Raw genomic sequence first — 23,645 nt, forward strand, 5'->3', positions numbered from 1 at the left:
GCTGTCTTTTGTCTTTATATCATAATCATTTCCCCTTGAAGATAACTCCTCCCCTTTTCTGGAATCTTCCTTCCGATAAGGAAAAATATTTAAGTGATGTCAACTAGCACACTCACAAAATCTCATAGAGTATGCCTAATTACATATCCATAATTCCCATCTTTCTCATTAGAGTAGGAGACTTCCTAGATCCTTCATGATACTATGACCTTCTAACTCAGAGGAAGTGATGAACCTCTTCCTTTCCAAAGACAATTTGTAATCTTGCCCCATTGTCATTTGCCATTTATTTGCTGTCTTTTTCTTCCAAAGGCTTTCTCTTTCCATAGGCTCCCACACCTCTACCTAAAAATAGGCTTACTTTCCTTATCTAAGTGGATTACTTTTGACTCTCTTTCTTTCTTCCGGATACCTTTAAGCTTCTTAGAAGGATAAGTTCATCTTCAGTTTTACGGGATCAAGATCATTCATTACCATTTGTTAAAGTTTTTATGCTTTTTATTTATTTACATTCTCAATCAAGAATATGGAAGATGCCTTTCAATTTAGTGAATTTTAAAGCTTTTATAACTTAAAACTTCATTGATCTGAAGCCCAAAATTTTTAGTATAGTTTTAAGCTATTAGATCTTAAAATCGAATTAAGAAATACTTTCAAGATGTATTTTTTTTTAAAAAGATGTTGAATTGAAAATGAATGATTTTAGATCAATGGCAAATGAGATGATAGTATTTGGCTTGAAATGGTTGATATCTCATTGTCTTCCTTGAACCAATGCAAAATAATAAGTTTTGATCAATCTAAATAAGTACTCTTATTGGAGTGAGGACTAACCTGAGGTCAAATGCTACCTTAGACATTTACTAAATGATTGAACAAATCATTTTCAATTTTCTCATCCATAAAATGAGGTTAACAATAATTGCTAGAATTTATAAATTACTTTAATCTTTGAAAAGTGCCTTACAAATTAAACTGGTAAATAGATGCTATTATTATTGTTATTTTATAAAAGAAGAATCTGAGGCAGACAAAAACTAAGTAACTTGCCCAATCATTCTGTCTAGGAACTAACTCAGAGGAAGGACTATGACCTTAGCCCTTCCTGACTTCAGGTCCAAGGCTCCCTCCACTATGCTCATTGGCTGCCTCTAATATTACCATTTATTTACCAGAGTTATTGTGAGACTCAAACATTATTATATGTAAAATATTTTGTATGCCTTTAAAAAATACTATGTAATTATAGCTATAATTATTAGTTTTGAACTGATAATGGCTCCTTTTTTCCCAGCAAAAAAAAGTTTAAAAGTGTCTTCCTTGCTTTCAAGGCCTTCCATATTTAGAACCTTTAACCCTAAATATTTAACTTAATTTTTACTAGTCCCCCATATAAATCTTATGATCTAACTAGGTTGAATAACTTCCTATTCCCTAAAAATATCAATCTTGGGTTTTGGATCCAAGCCCCCATGTATAGAACACATCCATGTTCCATAATTACTAAGGAAGGCTACAGAGCCAGGTTAATTCTTATGTCCACTCTTCTTGGTGTTTTTACTAGATCAATTTATTTCTTGATGTTATAGTGTTGTGGGTTGCTCTTCAATTAAATTATGTGTCTCCAGTAAGGTTACAAAGTCTTTGGAGTTAGATTGAATTGAAGATTGAATCTTCTTATCTTTCCTCATAGAATCTAGCACTTAGCAGGAACTCAGCAAATACCTTTGGTTGATACATTTCATTCTGAAGAAAAGAAGCATAGTTTGGAAGTTCACATTGTTTGTGTAAACTAGGAAAAAATTTTTGTTTAATAGATCATCTGCTCAACAAACCTAGAACTGATATGATTATGTCTAAGCCACTTGAGTTAGAATCATAGAAAGTTAGATATGGAAAGAATCTTAGAGGTTTTCTCATTGAACTATCTTTTAGCAAAAAGAATGTGCTCAATAGTTCCATTAACACTTTTATTTGATATTTCTAAGCAGAAGTCTAGTTTGTTCTATTATAACTAGTAGTTCCAATATAGGAGATTTATTTGTGTTGGTTTGTTTAGTGCTAGGAGCTATGCCTTGACAACAATGATTTATTTAGGCATTTCAAAAAGTATAAATGACAACAACAAAACACTCCATATTTTTAGTTCCATTCCTGTGTAAGAAAGGGCAAAGATAGATCTTTCTAAATATTATTTGGCTTCACCAATTATTATCATTTTCAAAACAGTACATAGTATATACTTCATTGGTGACATCTGGATTTTAGCAGTTCTTTGGACACCATTACTGGCTATTCAGTAAGTTAGAAGGGTAATGTCCTTTAGTTTAGAGTCCAAATTGCTTTGTGTGCATGCTAAGCCACAGACATTTTCTTCCAATATATACATGAAAAATGTACCTATGGTTTATAAGCTGCTTGCCAAAAGTCAAGTAGTTGTCTCTCCCTCCTTCCCCTCCAAAGAAAACTTGGTATAACAAAACTTGTTTTATTCATTAGTCAGCTGGAACTAAATAGTATTTCTGTATGATTATAGTTCAAAACTGGGTTATCACAGTGTTCTGAAATGCTCCCCTTGAATTATTGAAGAGATATTAGTGTTATGAAGCTCATGGAATCAGAGAATGGAAAATCATTTAATCTAACTTTTCCATTTTTTGGTGGGCAAATTAAATCCAGAGAAGTGAAATAACTTTATCACAGGAATATAGATGACACATGGCAAAGACTAGATTTGAATTCAAGTTGCTTTTTCTAGGAACACTGTAATATGATTCTTTAAACCTTTCTCATCCATGGATGGTTGAGGGATACCATTTCCTAAGATTCCTCAAGATAAAATAGAATCATAGTGTGTTAATCACTTCAGTTCTCTTAATTAACCAGAAAACTCTGCTTCCCAATAATATAGTTAAGTGCATCATTCCTCATACCTAGAAAGACTTTATATTGTTTAACAGGAGCTGGGTATCTTCTCTGTTCATTAAACAGCATTCATGCTTTTTTCATATTCTTCGAGAAGCTATTCTGGAATTATAACTTTTCCCTTCTGTATTTATAATGAAATGCTTACTCTTCCTTCTACTACTCTGACATCTAGCTGTCTAGACTGCAATGCTTCAACTGATGGATAATTATTTTTCACCATAATTAATCTGCTTTTAGTAAATTTATGTAAGTAGCTAGTGACTGATTAGATTATTTGGCATCATGTTCATGAGTACTTTTGAACATTTGTTCAGCTTTCATCCTTCCCCGTTTTTCAAGTTCTTCTCCCCCTTCCCCCATTTAATTTTTTGAAATAAAAATACATTCACTTCCAGGGCTTTGGGAAGAACATTTTATTGCTAAGCATATCCTTGAACAAAAATGCAAATATGAAAAAAAGAAAGGAGGAAAAGAAAAAAGAAAAATAAAGCAGTAACATCACAAGAACATAAAAGAAATTCCTTAAGGTTCTGTCCATAAAACAGGGATATGGTAAAAGCCCACATACAGGATGCACATGTTTCCAAAAAAATTGTCCAAATAGAAACTTACACAAAAATGAACAGAACAAAGATATTGTTTACTCAAAAAGGAAAAAAAAAATGGAAAAGAAAGCAGGAAAATCATTTCACAAGACACCAAGACTCCAAGAACAGCAATCTTTTACAGACATCGAGATATAATCAATTTCATATAGGTTGGGCCATTTAAGTTGCTTAAAACTGTGCTTTCATACATTTTTAACCTTTCTTTTAAAAATCTTAAACAAAAAAAAAATCCAAAAGAATTCCCAAACACTTACATCGAAAGGATCAGATAACCAGGAAAACACCTCTTTCCATATATATTAGAGAAAGCTATCTTCATTTTAGAATACTTTTTTTTATTGTTGTTCCTGGATATTTCTTCAAAGTCAAATATTCATGCAACTTACAAACACCAGCAAGAATAGATTTCTAAATCTAAACAGCTGATTGGTTTTCATCTGTACACAAAGAAAATTTATATTTCTGATATCCCAGTCTTCATTTTGTTTTTGTCATTGTGTGTTGTTGTATTTGTGTTATCTTGCTTTTTGTATGCAATAGCCATGGCCACATAACCAATTTTATTTTTCTATACATTGTTACCCCCTTTCAAAAAACAAAAAACAAAATTAAGAAACAGATAGAAACAAAAAGAACAATTAAACTGTAAAGCAGTATGTACATAAGTGTCTAATCTAAGAAATTACACAAGCAAAAAAAAATTAGCAGAAAGATGTAAACAGAATCTGAGATTTTTTTTTTCTTTTGACACAGGTGACTGTGACAAAACTAAAACTCACACCATCTTCACATTTTTAAGGTTTACTTTTTTGTTGTTTTGTTATTTTCTTTTTAAAACAACATTCTCATTCTACTTAAAGACTTAACAGATTTTCCATTCCAGTCGTCCCATCAAACATACCATGAGAAATATATCTGTATATATATTTATATATATATATTATACTATTAAATTCCTTTGTGTGTGTCACAGCAGCTTTATTCATTCATTCATTCATTTATTTTTATAAAAGAGAGGGTGGGGAGAATGGGCAAATGGAAGGACAGAGTTATTTGTGTCAAGCTACAAAATTAAAATTACATATGAAAAACATTATGTTGGAAAAAAAAACTATGCATTTTGTACTCTTTCATGATGTGTTTGGCTTGTGTGACCTTTTGTTATTCTGTCACAAGTTGAACTCCCATATTGTCTGTTTTGATTAATTGATTTTTTTTTTTAGAATTTTTCTTTTCTTTTTATTTTTGCATGCATTGCAATCATTCATGGAACCAGGCTCCCTCCCCCCCACTTCCCCAGGAAAGGCTCATTTTAGTTTGTGGGTTATTTCAGCTCCCAACATCTGACCTTTTCCCCCTTTACCACAATTTGACTGTGCTAATGCATTTGAACAGTATTGTCAATAAAGCCAATAGCCCTGATGAAACCAGACCTAAACCCGGCTGTTCAAAGAGTTTGGTCTGCAAATACTGGAGTCAGATCCTAGGGTACCTGCTTTATACCTCACATCATCACCATTTCATACATTTGCTGTATTTCCAGCAAAGCTTCTCACTGAAAACAAACAATTGATTGGTTTTAGACACACCACAACCTGATATGTAGAGTGAACACCATGTATAGTTTTTGAGTTCATATATGGCAATAGTCTCTCACTTTTTTTTCTGAAATTTTTTCTTGTCAACTCATGTCCAGTCTCAAAAAATAAACAAAAAAACCCAAAAGCCACTTTTTTCCCCTCAGATCTCGAATAGTTACACACATACTGGCTGGGGCCAGATCAGTTTGCTGTTGTTGTTGTTGGTTTTTTTTTTTTTTTCTCCTTTTTTTTAAAATAATAAAACTGAAAAATCATTGATACAGTCAAGGGTCACAAACATCATTAGGGACTCACTTGGAGTTATGAAACAAGTAAGCCATGAAATCTTCTACCTTTTGTCCAAAGGTCCACAAAAGAGATGGAAATTTCAATGTCCAGCTAAAGTGGTGGAGCTATCTGTCTGCTCCAGAGCGCTAAGTATGCTTTATGATACAGTAGGGCAGACTTCTCTGTCTCCAGGTCATGACTGATACATAACAGCCATGTCTGAAAATAAATATATATATATATACATATATATCTTTGTGTGTATTGTTTTTTTCCCACCAACTGTAGCTCCCAATCTCATTATAGGTATAACAGTTCTTATAGCTGTTAAATCTTGTGTGTTTTTTTTTTAAGTATTTATATATTTATATATAAATAATTCTGTTTTTAATTCTTTTTTATTTTTATTTTTTAAATTTTACACATAATACTCTTTGTCCTTGTTTTTCTGTTTCTTGTGGCCACTCTTTGAGCTTTGCTGCTTCTCCTTGACGAGCATGCCGTTGCTCTGGGCAGAGTTGCTGATGTAGTTCCGCGTCTCATCCACCTGATAGGACCCCTCGTCCCTGTTCCTGTACTTGTACATGGCATACAGGAGGATCAAGATGCAGAGGGCGGCAGCAGCCACAATGCCGACGACCATTCCTGTTGTACTGCTCGACTCCCGGATCACCTCTGAGGCCCCCGGAACCCGTCTGATTCCTGGCTCTGTGGGGTTTGCTGTGGGCACATTACGGAACATGGGGGAAGTAATTAGTGGGCTCTTCAGCTTTGTGCTGTCTAGCTCATAGGCAGTGGGCAACGGAAGCAACACTATATCAGGCTGGGGTTTGAGCTCACGGTTATTCATTTTGCCTGCTGGCAATTTGGGCACCATCCCAGACGAGGAGGAAGCCGTGGAGCGGATCAGCTCAGGGGACAAAGATGTGGTAGTAGTAGTCCTACCAGTTTCGGAGACTTTGTTAGGTCTAAAGTTCTTGGATTCCCACTTGGGCGCATGTGCTTTGTAGCCACCTTCGAAGACTGAAGTGGAAAGACTCTTATCTGTTACCAAGGAGAAGGTGGTGTAAAAATCTTCATCATCAGTAGGGGGCAGGTTAGAGTCAAAGGTTTCCCCTGAGCCATACCCAGATATCACCAAGCCATCATCATCACAACCATCGCTGCCTTGGTCCGACAAGCAAGGTAACCCCGCCTCAGAGGTCATGGACAGGGAATCTTTGGTGGTCTCAATAATGGTGAGGAGGGGGCGAAAGGTAGGGGGGAGTGTAATGAAAGGTGCACGAGTAGCAATAGGAGGGGGATTTAAAGGGTCTTCTACAAGTAGAGGGATAACTAATTCACCTCCTGAGATGGAAAGAAAAACAAAAACAAAGAGTTAGTACATTGGCAAATATAGTACATCCTTACTGTCAGTGAATTTAGCCTAAATGGGTGGCATCTACGGTATAAAGAAATGTCACTGATCCTTCCCCTGAGCATATTAAGTCATCTCAAGCATTTTTATAGCCTCCAAAAGCCTCTTGAAAACATTAACTTGAAATGCCTTGGGGAAAAGAGAAGATAGCCTTTGAAGATACTCTCAAACAACTATTTGGAATTCAAAAGTACATTTCTATGTATAGATGAGATGGAACCGTGATCAAGTACAGTCTTATGAACATCTGCTGGAGATCAACAGGATTTGCAGATCTTAAAGATGTCAGTTTTTCCAAAAAGTTCTCTTAGGTGGCTATATCATCTATTAAATTTTTTTGAAGTTTTTTGCTTCCTTTTTAAAATTCTTTTTCCTTACTTTTTTCTCCCCCCCTTTAATATTGCAAAGATGACAATACTACCCTATAGCTGGAAATTGCCTTACAATTTACAAAATGTGGTCATATACAAAATGCTATTTGAACAACATGACAATCCTGTAAGATAAACAGGCCAGGATTATTAGCCCCATTTCATAGATGAAGAAAGTAAGGCTCAACCTAGAGAAGGAACTCAGGATCATAGGTTAGAAATCAAATGGATCTCCAAGGTTATCTTGTTCAACTCATTTAACAGATGAGGAAATCAAGGCTCAGAGAGCTGAAGTAACAAGGTTACTTAAATTGTAAGTGATAGAGCTAGGTTTCTGCCTCAGATCCTCTTACTCCAAATTCTCAGTTCTTTCCACTGTACCACATTGCCTCCTGTACAAAGTCATGGCTAGTAAATAACAGAACTGAGACTAGCCAGGAAATGATCCAAGCCTAAAATAGTCCTTTGTCCAATATAACATGTGCTTTTCCACTGTTGTCTGAGGCTATGTTCCTAATACATAATGGTTATTAGAATCATGCATAGAATGGTTCTTTAATATATACATTTTCTGGGGCAGCTAGGTGGTGCAGTGGATAGAGCACCAGCCCTGAATTCAGGAGGACCCGAGTTCAAATGTTGTCTCAGACACTTAACACTTCCTAGCTGTGTGACCCTGGGCAAGTCACTTAACCCCAGCCTCAAAAAAAAAAAAAGTGTGTGTGTGTATATATATATATATATATATATATATATATATATATATATATATATATATATATATATACATTATCCTCTCTTAGGCATTTTATCTTCTAATTTACTTTATTTAATTAAATGCATCCTCTTGCATAGATATACTTGGAAATAATTGAAGGCCCTAATTTGTATCATGTAAATTTTTTCCCTTCAAATTCCAGAAATCAGCTATCAAATAGCAACACTTTCTGCTTTTGATAGATAAATATACACTCTTCTTTGCTTACCATTCTGGGTAAGTGATTTATTGTATTTTTCATTCTTTAAAAAATACCTAATGCATTTCATTTGGGGTCTATTGGAAACTGAGGATTTTAGAATGTGAAAGAAAAGTATTTTAAATAATAGAGTTTTACACACAATAGGAAGATAATAAATATGCATTGGTTGTTATTTTCCTTCTACCTTAAATTTAAAGACAGTTTTTTTTTTTTTTGCCTTTTTAGAAAGGAATCCAATTTTTCTCCTTATAAATGTACTTACTAAAGTACATTTAAGCTTAACAGATAGGTATACAGCTCATATAAACTGTGAATCCTTTTGCATCTCTATAACCCATTCATTCCAGTATCTTCTTGTAAACTTCTTGTTCAGGAAGTATTTTTTTTCCATTACACATTAGGATCTTAATAATTCAATTCAGGAAATTCTTTCAAAATTTCAAATCTACATTGTGGTCATTTTGATTGGACTTGCTGGTGGTACGCATGCACCAGTCTCTGCTCTTCACTGTGCCCTAGAGAATAAAAATCAAGGGGTAAATTGATGTCCTGCATCCCAAAAGAGGAAATCTAATTGCCATGATATGAAAGCTAGTCAATTTAAATGGCAATTAAATTATATAATTACTAGTACCCAGTAACCCAGCATAATTTTAGGTGAGGCAAACTCTGGCCCCTGGTTCATATGTTTTTAGTAGAGAAGATGTCAACTCAGGCCAGACATTCTGAGAATCACTCAAAAATGATCCAGCTCACTTTTAGAGGTATCTTCTTGGAGAGCCTAATCTTCAAATTAGAATTATAAGGAATGTATAGAACTGGAAACTAACTTTTTAACTCCATCCCAATATTCAAGATACCCCCTCTGCCAACAGAACGGAATTGAACAGACTTTAGAGATTTCAAGGAAGGGCATTCCTATATGCTCTCATCAAGCTGTGGGTTTTGTATTTAGCTTTGAATTCTTTGATAGATATTGGGTCATCCCAGCAGATTCAGGGTGGCATAATTTAATAGAATGCGTGATGGATTTGGAATCAGAAGAGATCTGTGTTAGAATCCATCTTCTGAGAATCAGAAATAGTGTAATCATAGGAAGCTATTTAACTCTATGGGTCTTTAGTGTATACATTTTTTTCTCCTCAATCCTTTATCTTCTTATTTACCTTATTTAGCTACATGCATCCTCTTGTATAAACATACTAAGAATTATTTGAAGGCCTTGACTTGTATCATATGAATTTAAGGGGAACAATTATACAAATGGAGGCAATTATGTTTATAATACCTACTTACTTCATAGATCTGGTGTGAGGGCTAAATGTAAAACTACATTAATAATACCTTAAAATGGCACTAAGATTTTTGGAAAATCCTATGCATCTTGACTTTTGCATGATTTATTTATATCTCTTGACCTACAGCCATGCAATAACAATTCCCACTAATCAGGAACCACCTTGAGAATCACAGGATAACATTTTAACCCAAAACCTGAACTCTGGATCTAAATCAGCAAATAGGCTTTGGAAATTATTGAGCAAGCTTTGCAAATTTGCTCAAACTTCAGGCAAGCTTCACTTTGGGTAGTGGTTATTCTTTACATTGATGACATATATAATTCATGTGGCTTGTGAGTTTTTGATGCATAATTTACACACTTCTGCTACTTGTACAAATGATAGAGTTTGTATCCCTAAAGGTAAGCTAACCCTCTACTCTGAAAAGTAGGCTATGAATGAACTTTTCTGTTTTCCCATGTAGATAAAGAGGTAAAAAACGCTAGATTGGGAGGTTAGATGGGTGAAAAGAGGGTTGTTCTTAGAAAAGGGAGGAGAGAAAGAAGAGAATAAGTGATTAATCTATGTGGAGCCATATCTTAATGATTTCTTACCAATCATTTTAATTTTTACTTAACATACCTCTAGACTAGTTTTCTACCACCTTAATACAGCCAAGGATTATAGTATGTATTTGGTTTCTACTCTTTACTCAGAATCATTAGCTTTCTTTTGTAATTAAATATATATTTCTATAGAAAATTTGTGATTCTCAGTGCTATTAAAAAAACAAGAATGCATGTCTATCATTTGCTGAGAAGTTTTATGGATTAGGAAGAAAACAAACTATTTTAATATGCAAGTCAAAGTAATCCGTCTGTTTAATATTGAATAGAAATTCCAAAGGAGGGTGTAAATCTGTATGTATGTGTGTTTTCACTGCATTGCTGATGTCTCTTTAAGTGAGATTAAAATTAAAATATCCATGATATAATTCACTATTATGTCCATAATAGAGAATATTATTCTATAATCTATGATATTCAATTGGAATTATAAGTTTGTTGGCTATTTTTTCCCTTATAGTCCATTCAATGATTTCAAAGTGTATTTTTAATTTATATCTATAATACTGAGAAAGTTCCATTCCATTCCTTTAATCCACATATTACACTTACAGTGTCATTAACTATTCCCTTCTCATATCCTAGTCTGTTAAGCACCTTGTGCTAAGTTCTGGATCTTTTTTCACTCTAAGAAATGGTCACTAATTTTTGGTTTAAAAGAATTAAAGTAAAAGAATGTCAATTTACCACAATGCTAAACTGAAGGTTTGTTTTGTTTCCTAAAAGTAGTGATCTGTATTATTATCTACTGAACGTAACATGTTACTTTAGTTTTTAAACAATAGATGCCATCAATATTGCCTTCAAATTTTGGTTGTAATTTTGTTTATTCCTTGTAACTCTAATAAAGATAAAAATTATGCCCCCATGTTCAATAATTAAGAATTAACTCTCTTGGATTTTAAATTAGGAAATGAATTAATTAGTATGATATAATCTCCTTGACCACAAGGAATTTTTTTTTGCCTTTGTATCTTCAAAGTTTCATTAATATTCCATGTTTTTTTAAAAAAAATCCATTGAATTAAGTCAAATAAAAGCCTTCATAGATCTCTTACATTGAGAGTTTAATGTTAGAGAAAAAGAGATTTAAAGGAAATCACATTAAAAGTTGATGGTGGTTATTTGAGATGGAAATTGAGGCAGAAGTTTCATTTCTAGTATGGTTAGAAATATAACATGTTTAGAGATAGAATAACATTAAGTGGGACATGGCTATAAATATAGTATGTTTGATAGCATTTAGTTTCTATTTGACAAAAATGATGAATGTTCACAGTAGCTTAAATCATTAGGTTATCAAGGGCCCTCTTTCCTGTTGCCTCCTACTCTAATAATTCCTTAGTTCATTGTTGAAGATACACAAGGATTTCTCTCTATATATATATGATATTTTCTTCCTTCTTATCCATTCTTTCTCCTTTCTAATTAAAGCTGGTGGCAGGTGATGGAAAAATAATTGTTTTTCACATATGGATCCAATGATGAACGAACTAGGTAGACTTATGAAAGATATAAAACAAATAGCTTAAAATACTAAATGATTGCAGATGCCATGATTCAAATCTATAATCCATCAAAACACTAATCTTCTATAGCATCCTAGAATTTCTCTTGTGCCCCAAACAAGAACTGTATGTATTTTTTTTGTTAGCATTTTAAATCTGGCATATATGCTTTTTTGTCAGGTTTGTGCTTTTCTTTAAACTCTAAAGATCATTGGGGATATAAAAGGTTCTATTTTAGCCTTGAAGGTTGCCCTGATTTTTGCTTTATGAGTATATTTATAGATATATAATTCATGCCTCTAGGACTGATATCCAGAAAAGGGCTCTCTGCCATTGTAAAACATAGTGTGTTAAAAATTTAATAGAACTCTTCGAATTGTGAGAATTTTGTCAGTAATCAGAAATGGAGGGCCAGCCACTACAAAAAATCATAGGTTTATGTTTTTCTCATAATTTGAGTTTATTGTCTCACTGAAGTTAAATTGAAGAGGTCACCACAAACCTAACAACTGGAAGGAAAATAACAATGAGCACATGTTCATTTTTGTGCTATCCCACTAAACTTCAAAAGAAAAGAAAGATTCTTGAAAGGTAATGATTTTGAAAATTCTGATGGTGACAACTCTGTGTTCTCTTCCCTCTACCATATTTGTAGCACAGTTGCTTTCTAAACTATCAGGTCAATTTCATTTCACTTCATGCATGCATATTTGTTTTCCACTGATCTCTCATTCATATGTTGCCCAATGGAATAAATATCCCTTCTGCGGAATTGCCTTGCCAAAGAAGGAAATATCCTTTTCTCACTGAGTTGGGGTACAAAAACACAACAAAAATTGTTTTAGGAAGACAATAAATGTGGTACAGAGGACTGGTAGATAGAACACAGGATTTAAAATCAAGAAGACTTGTGTTCAAATTATTATTATTATTAGCTGTGTGAAGCTGAGCAAATAATTTAATCTCTCTAGATTTTGTTAATTTATCTGTAAAATAAAGACATTATATTCAGTGATATATCCATTCATTTTTATCTGATTCAAAATCTACAATTCCATAACAAGTTCATCCTTTGTGAGGTAGAGGGATATTCATACTACATATAATTATATGAAACCTCTAATGATCCATTATCTGTCCCACTTGAGCTTATTAAAAGTGATCAAAGAGAATTAAAGTAAATGAGAAGAAAAGAGATAGTAGTAAAAAAAAAAAAAAAAAAAAAAAGTAAAAAGTAAAAGGTCAGTGGTCCAAAGAACTGATAATTTTTCATCTTAATGTACCTAAAAAAAAGACTGGTTGGGAAAATAGGCTAGGTGAGGGGGGCAGGAGAGGAAGTAAGAATTAGCTGTTGCATTTGTTTGCCCTCTCTTCTAAGCAAAGGTTGACAATAAAAACCTACAATTTTGATCTCTTAGGCTAATTCTCAGAATGAAGATTAGGACAATTGGCTTATTTGAATGAGTTTATGTCACACCATGCAATATTTTAGGAAATGCTATATTATGTATTACTTAATGAGATGATTCTCTTTTTCTGACTCAAAAATACTTAAAACTTCTGCTTTCTCTATATCTCCAAAGCCCAACTTTATTAATATGAATGAGGCAGTGACAAAAATAACAAATCTCTTTTGTTGTGACTGTTCTAAAAGATACAGGACTACAATAAAAGTATTGATGAGGCATAATCAAGTAGCTTAAAGTAGATAACTAGGATTTTGTAGCAAAGTGAACAGATTTTTCTCTTATGGAAACGCTGAAGTAATCTTTTTTAAGTATAAAGAAAGCCACAGTAGGAATTCAAAACACTAAAAAGGAGTCTAGAAAGGTAAAATGATATCATTTAAGAAGCTTTTTTTCTGTAAAAATTCACAATACTTTTCTTTGTGGCAAACAAGAATCAGAGGGGAAAAAAACAACTTCATGTTACCCAATTCATGGGTTAAAACTGATATTTTGCCAGTATCCAGAATTCCATTTTATTGAAATTCTTGGTAAGATGGTTTTGATTAAATAAATATACTAAAAATAGTCAAAAAAATGAAATTGTTTTAATCAAGGAAAGTTAACTGTGTTATCTATATATTTTTTACTTCTTCTTAAACAGTCAGTAACGCAGGACAGATAATCTACTTAGTTAACCTAAGAGGGCCACCAAAAAAAGAGTACTTGGAATTTTTTTACTTGAAACCTTTAACATACCGATAACTGGAAAAGAATGTTATCTTACCTGATGCTCCTTCATAAAGGAATTAAGATTATGCTCAAGGATTCCCAGGTTCAATTCTTGAGAAAAATAATTAATTAAAAAATTCTCTTGATACACTGAGTTCACATAAGATTACATTCTTTGAAGTCATCTGGGTCTCAGATTGGTTTTGCAAATAAGTAGTACTGACAAAGTCATGAAAGTACTACTGTATCAGAGAAACCTAAATTCACCCATAATCATTTGAGAGTACCTTTATGACCAATGCTTAGTAAAGGCAGTAGTGGAATGATTTCCTTAAAAGTTCTTCCAAAGAAATTAAATAAACATATGATAGAGAAAATGGAGAAATGGTTTCATTGACTGATAATTATTAGAGGCAATTTTACTCATTTTCCCCCATATGCAGCCATAAATATCAACATCCTCTAAGAAGACTAACTTTTTCTGAGGCTCAGAAATTGATAGGAGAATGAAATAGACTGGGAGGCTGACTTTTTATTGGAAAGAAAGAAACCCACCCATTCTGACCAAGAGTAATTTACATTTTTAAATTTGCATTTTTAAAAGAAGCAATTCAACACAAAGTATAGCAGCAAACATTAAATTAAAAGACTCAAATTAAGCAAACAATATAATTTTAAAATAACATAATAGAAAATAACACTCAGAGCCAACAGAGCTAGGGGGTAAGGGAAGCAAATAACACTAATAAAAAAGTCATTCACTTTACCAGGGAAAAGGGATGAAAATAAAATTCAAATAAACTATGCTTTGGAGGAAAAAAAAATCAAACTGAAAAAATTCATTTCAAAGTATAGAAAAATAATTGTGAAAAAAAAACAGAAAAGTAGCATACCACATTAATTCATAGTCAACTTACATCAACAAATTGCCCGCATGTTTTTTGGCATGAAAGAAAAATTTACAAAAGAAAGTTGTGTAAGAATGTTCTTGGACAAGTAGAATTGCCACATTCTTGTAACTTGCTTTTTTGTTGTCATTTCTTAAAAACTTTTTAGCAAAATGTTTAATTTTTGAAATATAATAATTATTTACGACAGAGGATGATACAGGGAGGCAACAACACATACATCCACACCACATAACATGAAAAGAAAAAAAAAATCTGCACTTGAAACAAATTTTTACTTTGGGGTTTTGTTTTGTTTTTTGGTGTCAATTTTTCATTTAAGATATTTCAGATTGCAATGATTTTTTAAAATCCTATACATTTAAATTTATAATTTGCGCTTGTTTTGAAAAAAAAATCTTTAAAGTTTTTGAATGAATTTTTGCATTTTTGCTTAGATATATATATATATTTTAAACATTTTCTTTTTGAAACATAAGTTTTAGATTTTTATTCACTTGTTTAAGGAATGGATGACAGCACATAAATTTTAACAATGCTAAAGAAAGGAGGAGGGGGTTATGGGAAGAAAAGATGCCTAAAGGGGAGGGTCGTATCTATGAGTGTACTACACAGGAGATGAAGATGATAGGAGTAAATGTGTAAGTGAGTCGCCATGTCCATGTAAGGGCGGTACGAAGTGATCTAGCTGCATTAGAGCTTCTGGCTGTAAGGAAGGGATGGGCAATATACAAAAACAAATGAGCCTATACATGCCCATCACCAAAAATAAAGAACAGAACTCTAACATTGACAGTCTCACAAACCCTAAGCTGCAACTTCTTCAACATGCAAGTTACCCCCAAAAATCATTACAGTTTCATTAAAGATTCTCAAATGATAAAAACAGTTTAACTTTTTTCTACTAAAAATAGCAAAAATACATAAAATAATAATACTAATAATTATGATCAAAAGATTAAAAACAAAAACAAGAAAACTAATCTTAGGCATTCATATTAGAACAACTTCACCAGCAGCCACACAGACCTTCTCCATCTTGAGATCTTGAGGATGGAGGATATATTAATAATGACCAAGTGAAAAATTAAAACTAGAAAGCCTCAAATCCTGCATCTCTGGTTGCTCCAGTTGAGAAGCTACCAGTCAAGCTTAGTGAATAAATATATTCAATGTCCCCTTCCTCCCTCCCTTACCCCTTTTGCAAAAATAATGAATAATCATTCTAATATGGATGTGAGGATACTGCAGTTGAAGTTGCTCCACATTTGAAGAGGAAGTGGGAAAAAATTGCAGAAAACAATTCATAATTTTTTGTTGTTGTTCTCAGATTTTGGACAAAACCAAATCTAAAGATAGATATCTAACAATTGAAAATAAACACATTGATATATATATATATAGATAGATAGATAGATAGATAGATATAAGAATAATCATAATACAAAAAGCACTTGAGTCCCAAACAAGAAGGGAGAAAAGAATGATTTTTTTAAAGAAAAAAATATTCCACACACTTTCAGAGATGAACAACCAGATGCATACATTGAAGAGGAACAGACAGAGCAGTCAAGGGACACTTTCATCTCTTTTGTTTTTCTGGCTCATTGATTCCCCTTTGTTGTTGTTATTTTTGGTGTTACCAAAATTAAAAAAAAAAATGAATATTGCCTTTTCTTTAAAAAAATGTTTTTGGATTTACTTAAAAAAAAAAAAAAAACAAAAACAAAAAAAAACAAACAAAACAAAAAAGAAAAAAGACGTGCAATCTGGATGTACGTCATAAATAGACATATAAAAGAGCAGAAATTGGCTAAGACTGACAGATGGGTTATAGTCTAGTTTCTTTTAACTGTAGGATGTTAATCAATGTAATACATGCTTAAAGTAAGTTGCATTTAGGGAAAGTAGAAAAAAAACAGAACAACAAGCTTGGTCTAAGGGGAGGTTAGCAAAGACGAGAACAGTTTGGAAGTAAGAGGGAATTAGGCAATATATCATTTCATGCCTGTCCAGTAGGAGCAAAGATCATTCCAAGAGTAATGTGTTGACTAGAAGGGATAACATAGGGGACACAGACTTAAAGATTTAAGAAAGGGAGAGACCTATATACTAAAAAACATAGCTATATTTATTCTCTGCCCAGCAATCATATAATAAATGAGCTATGCAGAGAGATTATAATTTAATGGTGGTTTCAATTTATTCTGAAAGTCTTTGATCATACTGGAAGCCAAACGCTGAGACAAAAGAGCTATGTAAGTACAAATTTGATAAAGACACAGCATATTCATTTTCAATAGTTGGGTCTAAAATATTTTCAGTTCAATAAATTCAAGGTCAATATTCATAAACCTAAGTTGTTAGATACATTTTGGGAAAAGTGTCCCAGCCTGCTAGAGACCTTTGTGGGAAAGGAAGATTCAATAGGATTGGAGGCCAAAGGGAGACAGAGAGGGATAGGAAGCAAATTTTGCCTCCATGCACAATTCTCATTGAAAAATATTTGAAGGGAGAGAGAATTTTGGGAATGGCTTATGCCTCTACTGGAAGAGTCTATACTATGGATCTATACTCTATCTCTTTTGAGAGGATACTAAGGACAATTGGTTTAACCATGGACTGGGAAACCTGGGTAGGCAAACCACAAAGGCAAGACACTCAAGAGGATCTGATTCTGAGAACAAATTCAACCAGTTCCTCAGGATAATTTGAGGTAACTGACAAAAAGAACAAATTGGGTAGATAATTCAGAACTATAATCCCTTCTGAGATTTCCCCCTCCTATTAAATTTATTTTAAGTCTTGAAATAGTTGTGTCCCCATGGGTCAGTCCATACCAAGATTTTAGTCTCTGGTTTAATAATGCTAATCACTACTTTGGAAATTCCACAAAGGGCAGTTTTTATAAAAATAAAAGTCAATATAAAACCCTTGTTGCTTAAAGATATTCTTATTGTTTTCTTTTTGTTTGGATGCTTTATAATATGTGATACATAATTAACAATTGCCCTAAAAACCCTAAATGTTTCTGCATAGTACTTAACAAATACATTCTGTAGCACATTTTTCTTCCAGTACATAAATTGAAGGTCTTTGTATTATGATCATAATATCACAATAAACATTCAGAAGAACTGGATTAAGTATCAAATAAGGTGAGTAAGGTCCCTTCAAGTATGTTAGCTGAACTTACACATCTGCTTGTTTGGAAGTTCAATCAACTACTTGATATCATGGAGGTTTCAATATAATATCATTTATTTTAAAAGTGCCAACTTATATTCAAGGAAAGTTTGAGTCAGTGAGTTTTCATCATTACATTGTAACTTTTAAGTACAATTTTGAGAAAAATATTATAATTTTTGTACTCAGGGAAGCAGAGCCCAATAATATCAACTTAAAGAACTTGACCATAGATTGAGCATGAATTTATTGCCCTTATGTCCCTAAGCTTAGTGGATCACCAATCCATGAATATAAAATCCTTTTGATTTCTGACCTAGGTCACTACTATTCTAGCTTACAGTTGCATCTACTTGACCTATGGTAATGGTAATGAACCATTAAGGTTCTTTCATGGTAACTAGCTCTACAAAGGATTAGGGGAGTCAAATTGAAATAAAATTAATTAATATACATAAATTGAGGTGATTATGAACTATTCCCCAATACTTCCCACAATATCAATTCATTATAAGATATCATGAAAACTTAAAACTTGAGAGAGGAAAAAAATTCATATTAACTAGTGAGACTTCCTTTTCTACTCCTGTATTTCAGATTTGTGCGTCTGATCTTATTAGTGAGTCTTGATATGGCTTTTTCACGTTGTAAGACAGAAAAAAGCTTGGACAATCTCTGTAATGTTTGGGTTAGCTCTCTAGAGGTCCTCTGAATTTGCCTTGGTTTCAGCAGAATAATCACCACAAGAATAGTCAGGAATAAAGTCCAAAGTGTTTATTATCTCCTTCACAGTCTATCTCCTTTGCCTGGGGCTGGGCTAGCTTTCTGGGGACCTTCAGATGGGCCTTGGTCTTAGTGGAGAAGTGAAAGAGTACAGGCCAGCCACCATGAAGGTCTCTATTTTCAAGTTCTCCTCTAGGTCTGACTCTGACCTCTTAAATACTCTATTACAATTAAATCCATTCATCATACTGAGTATAAGCCAATTATTATATCACTAAGGAACCATTATTTGTTGTAAGACTAAACCAATCATACTGAACTAGAGCACTATTAATCACCATGCTAAACTAGATAACCATTGTCTTATCAATTCCACTGACTTTATTGTAAGAATCCTTGCCTCAAGTATATTTCTCCAGAGTTCTGGCCCATTACAAATCCTCAAAGGCAGTAAAGAAAATATGTAAGCTACAGTAGAAGTATTTGAGTTCAAAAATACTCAATTCATAAAATGAAGATGCAGAAGAGAAGGAATATTTCATAGTACTGCTATATAAAAAGAGTCCTATAATAAGTTACTTTATAAAAATGTTACTAACTCTTGCGGATGCATTTATTGCTAACCTCAAGATTAAACAAATGAATTGCTAATAAGGGTTACATATTTTTTAAAATGTGTTTCTTTCCAACATGAATGTTTAATTATTAAATTCCTAAATACTGATTCCTGTACACAATGGACAATATAAAATGTACAATGAATGAAAATGATTTAGAGTTTTATTGTTCAATATGGACTTAAATCACAGCTGAGCCAAGGTTTGTAACTTGTATTCTCTCTCATGAGAATATTACTTTACTCAAAACAAAATAAATGGGATAGTTCCCTCAGTTCATTCAGGTCAAAAGCAAAGGATTTTAAAGATTTTAGTTTTTTAATATATTTTGCAATATATGCAAGTCACTCTTCTTGGAGTTCTGACAACTCTATAAGACTATTAAATTGTAATGATGCTGTCTCATATTGATAAAGTAAGTTTTCTCACCTAGGGTTTTCCTATACTACTGGAACCACAGATCCATTCCCTATTCCAAAGATATAGGTAGATAGGCAGGTGATAGATATAAATGAAGATATATGTCAAGATAAAGAGAAGCTGACTGAATATGATAGAAAGGAAGTTAATACTGTGAGAGAAGACTATGAAATTTTGCCAAGAAAACACTATATCTGCACCTGTCATAGAAGACAACATAACTCACTGAATTCAGTAGAAATCATTTCTAGAAAGTAGTGATGTGGTGTAGCCCTTTGGAATGTTGCAATAACACCCTGGCTCCCTGGCTTTGTGAAGATGCAGTATAGACTCTAGTATATCTTGACATAGAAATGATAGCTTTCTGCCTTTAGTCTATTTTGCCTTAGTTTACCTTGTACAGCCAGGATGCTGAGTCCAAAAGATTTCTAGGTATCAGATAACAGCCTGGTAGCCAGTGAGAATGGGAGGGTTAGAATTAAGAAGCATCAAAAAGAGGTGCCTAAAGTTAACTCAGACCCAGTACAAAACTGGAGGCCTGCCACTTGATCAAGTGACATTTCACATCTAAAAAGACTCTGAAATTTCCCTAACTACCATGGGTTTCATCCAGTGAATTATGGATAAGATGTTTGCACACAAAGTATCAAAATCTGTGTTTAAAAAAGTGACCATTCCCCAACTCTATTTCTGAGCCATAAAATTTGCATATCAGTGACATGAAGCACCTGGTTTCTCTTACTTTCCCCTATTAAAAATATCTATTTTCCCCCCTGCTTATTTGCTAGCTCTTTTTTTGAACTAAGCCCACTATCAGTAGCATTATAATTATAATAAACTTTCCCTCTCGATTTGAAGTTGGGTCTGAGCCTACAAATTATTTGGATATACTTTATGAGGTAGTCTTGGAACCCCAATATTTTGGAGTCCACAATGAAACCCAATGCTAGGAAAAGGTAAAATATACCATATACTAGAAAGGTAATGGAGATAGGAAGGTCGTATTATAAAACAAACAAACAAACAAACAAACAAAAAACCCTCTTCAATTAATAAAAATTTAAACCTGAACTGATCATATATCTTCTCTGATACATCTATCTGTATTTTGCTTATCTACAAATAAAGGTGGTTAGAAAAGACAATTTTTAAGATCCAAGGCTGTATGCCAAATTCCTCATTTTAAAGATAATGAGACTGAGGCAGAGGTTAAAGGTCTTGTACTACATTATATTCTAGTAAATAGAGGTGATATCCTTTAAACCCAAATCTCTGACACTTTCTACAGCATTATATTGACAGTTCACAGTCCAGGGTCTACTCAAAACTACATATCTAGCTAAAGAATACAGAACAATAAAACCTCTCATTTGGTGGTATGCCATATTTGTTTCCTACAAAAGTCTCATCTAGACTTCTTATCTCTCTCCTTATCTGATTGACAATGCTTGGCTAAAAGACATCTAGGCTCCTCTCTAAGCCTTAGGTTTCTGAAGCTCCAAATTTCAATAAACAAAGCCCTCCGAACTTTTACTAATTACCAGACTCCCATTTTACTTTTATGATAATAAAGTCTTCTATGCCTACAAGAAAATCTCTTTGATTTCTTTCAAGCCAACTACAATTCATGATTTGCAGACACATTAATACCAAATTCTAAAATTTTATATTTCTTTGATCTCCTGCTTAATTAATGCTTAGAAGTTATATGTAATCTTTCTCTGTGTATGTGCATATGTGTGAATGTGTTCATTAATTCATAAGAACTTATCATTCATCCAAATTTCATCCACTTGCAGATGGTCAGATGCAACTGCACATGGCTAATTCAATCTTGCCAAAATAAGGAACTATTTAGGGTCATTCAAAGTTATGAGATTCTCTATTAACTGTGACTTAAAATTTTACAAAATAAGCAACTTTGCTTCAATAGAAACTGCTGTAGCTACCTCTTCCTCTCTTTTTCAAAAAATGAATAAAGTAAAGCTTTTAAACAAGGCTTAAATATTCTGCATTTGAGAAGCTCATTGTTAGTTTTACTTATAATTTGACATTTGTAATAAAATAACACAAAGCATTTAGTTTTGTGTCATTAGATGGTTATATTTATAGATTGTTTTAAAGTTTGAAAAATGCTTTACATCTATTACTTTTTATCCCCCTCACAATTACCTGTGAAACAGATGAGTCCTATTGGAATTATCATCATTTTACAAGGAGGAATCTGAGACTTAGTGAGAGATTTAGTGACTTGTTCAGAATTAGTTAGCTAGTAACTGTCAAAGGTAGATTAAATCCCAGGTCTTTACCACTCCAAAATTTAACTTTTTTTCCCCCCAAGCTCAGTCTGCCACTCAAAGATATACCTTATCAGGCTAATTGGATTAGAATTTTGAATTTTGAATTTAGATTTTGAATGAGCCCAAATGATTCTTATCTTCAAGTCCTTAGGTACTTTTCTTCAGTTCACGCTATAGCATTTACTAAATAGCTAATTGTACTTAGTACCCTAGTCAAGTAGAGTAACTAACACAAAGGAAGTAGAAAATTGTTCCCTCTCCTTGAAGTACTTAAAGTCTGAACTCATAAAGATACTTCTACAATCTACCTGAGAAGCCTTTCTTCTGCCAAAGGCCATTTGGATGTTTATATCATACAAAATTAATACTTCTAAAACAGAAGGAGGTTGTTGTACCTAAAGTTCAGCTCCTTAGCCTTAGCAAAGGTTTTGCTAGCCTCCACAGGCTGAATTCTCCTCACCCATGGCAGTTCTCCAAGGAAGGAATCATTTCTGACTTAATCTTCTGAATCCTCAATTAAGCCCAGCATATATATATATATATATATATATATATATATATATATACATATATATATATATAACTGATGGTAGCTGTTACACAGTTGTTTTCATTCAGATCTGATTCTTCATGACCCCATTTGGGGTTTTCTTGAACATAAAACTGCTGTGGTTTGCTGTTCCCTTCTCCAGCTCATTTTACAGAGGAGAAACTGAGGCAAACAGGGACTTGCCCGTGATCATACAGCTAGTTAAGTGTCTGGGGCCAGATTTGAACTCAGGAAGGTTAAATTTTCCTGACTCCAGGGCTCCTCGATCCACCCACCACCTAACTGTCCCAACAACTGACAGTATCTTCCATTTAAAATTACATTCTGTTTTGTATCTAACAAATTTATGTAGTTGATTGCATTTTCTCTCTCCTTTCTTCATATCAGTAGCACTTGACATGGTGCCTAGGTTTGATTCTAGCAATAAATGATTGTTGGCTTATTAAAGTTTTAATGACACATGATATTCAAGGACTAATTCTCTTCACAGAAACTACAAATGGCTTGGAAAATATCTTATTTTGTTTGCCTCTCTTCTTACCAAAGTTTTATTATGTATATGTATATGTATAATACTTGTACTATGCCTTGCATGCAGTAGGTGCCCAATAAATACATTAAGCATTAAGCTTTCTGCTCTTAGTTCCTTTTTCCCCCTCTCCTTTTAGTACTCTGTTGTAAATGGAATGAAGATCCCCAGAGTTCTAGTCAGCAATTCTCAGGCAAATTGGACTTTTCCATCCACAGCTGTCTTAAAAGACTTCATGAAATCCAATCTGAGAAGTTCAACCTTTTTCAAACTGGGGCTGTAATGCTTATTACAGACTCAGTCTTTCATCTGTAACCATGTAATCTAAAGACAAAATAATTAGAGACTTCAGGCTTCATGCTTATAGATTTGCTTATTGTCTTTAAAAGTCAGAAAGAATTGGTCAGAGAAATGAAACAAGAAGAAAGGAATATTAAGGAGAATGAATTAAGGGCCAGGTCTTAAATATGTACTCAACTGTCTCTGAATCACTTGACATTGCTTATGACTAAAGGCCTAGAATGCTGCAGTGGAGAAACCATTTTGCCTGATTTGGTGAAAAAACACTTTATGATCATGTTTATAGAATTTTTTAATTATTCAAGAGGGTTTATTTTCCTTTTTCTCCCTCTCTCCCACATGAAAAGTG

At 33.3% G+C, this 23,645-nt stretch overlaps 1 protein-coding gene across 26 annotated transcripts in view; it reads right to left on the minus strand.

Annotated features, from left to right (window-relative positions):
• Window positions 1-3,326: 3,326 nt before the first annotated feature.
• Window positions 3,327-23,645, minus strand: part of NRXN3 (neurexin 3) — a 2,041,643-nt gene continuing 2,021,324 nt past the window's right edge. For 12 of the 26 annotated variants that reach the window (XM_074289875.1, XM_074289874.1, XM_074289873.1 and 9 more), the window contains one exon: window positions 3,327-6,124. In XM_074289875.1, coding sequence (XP_074145976.1) covers window positions 5,823-6,124 — 302 coding nt within the window. In that variant the 3' untranslated portion in view covers window positions 3,327-5,822. Of the gene's footprint in view, window positions 6,752-14,680; window positions 15,378-23,645 lie in introns of all 26 variants that reach the window. The other 14 variants (XM_074289860.1, XM_074289857.1, XM_074289856.1 and 11 more) reach the window with 3 other exon arrangements.

This window comes from Sminthopsis crassicaudata, chromosome 2 (assembly GCF_048593235.1).
Source record: "Sminthopsis crassicaudata isolate SCR6 chromosome 2, ASM4859323v1, whole genome shotgun sequence".
NCBI classification, from domain to species: domain Eukaryota; kingdom Metazoa; phylum Chordata; class Mammalia; order Dasyuromorphia; family Dasyuridae; genus Sminthopsis; species Sminthopsis crassicaudata.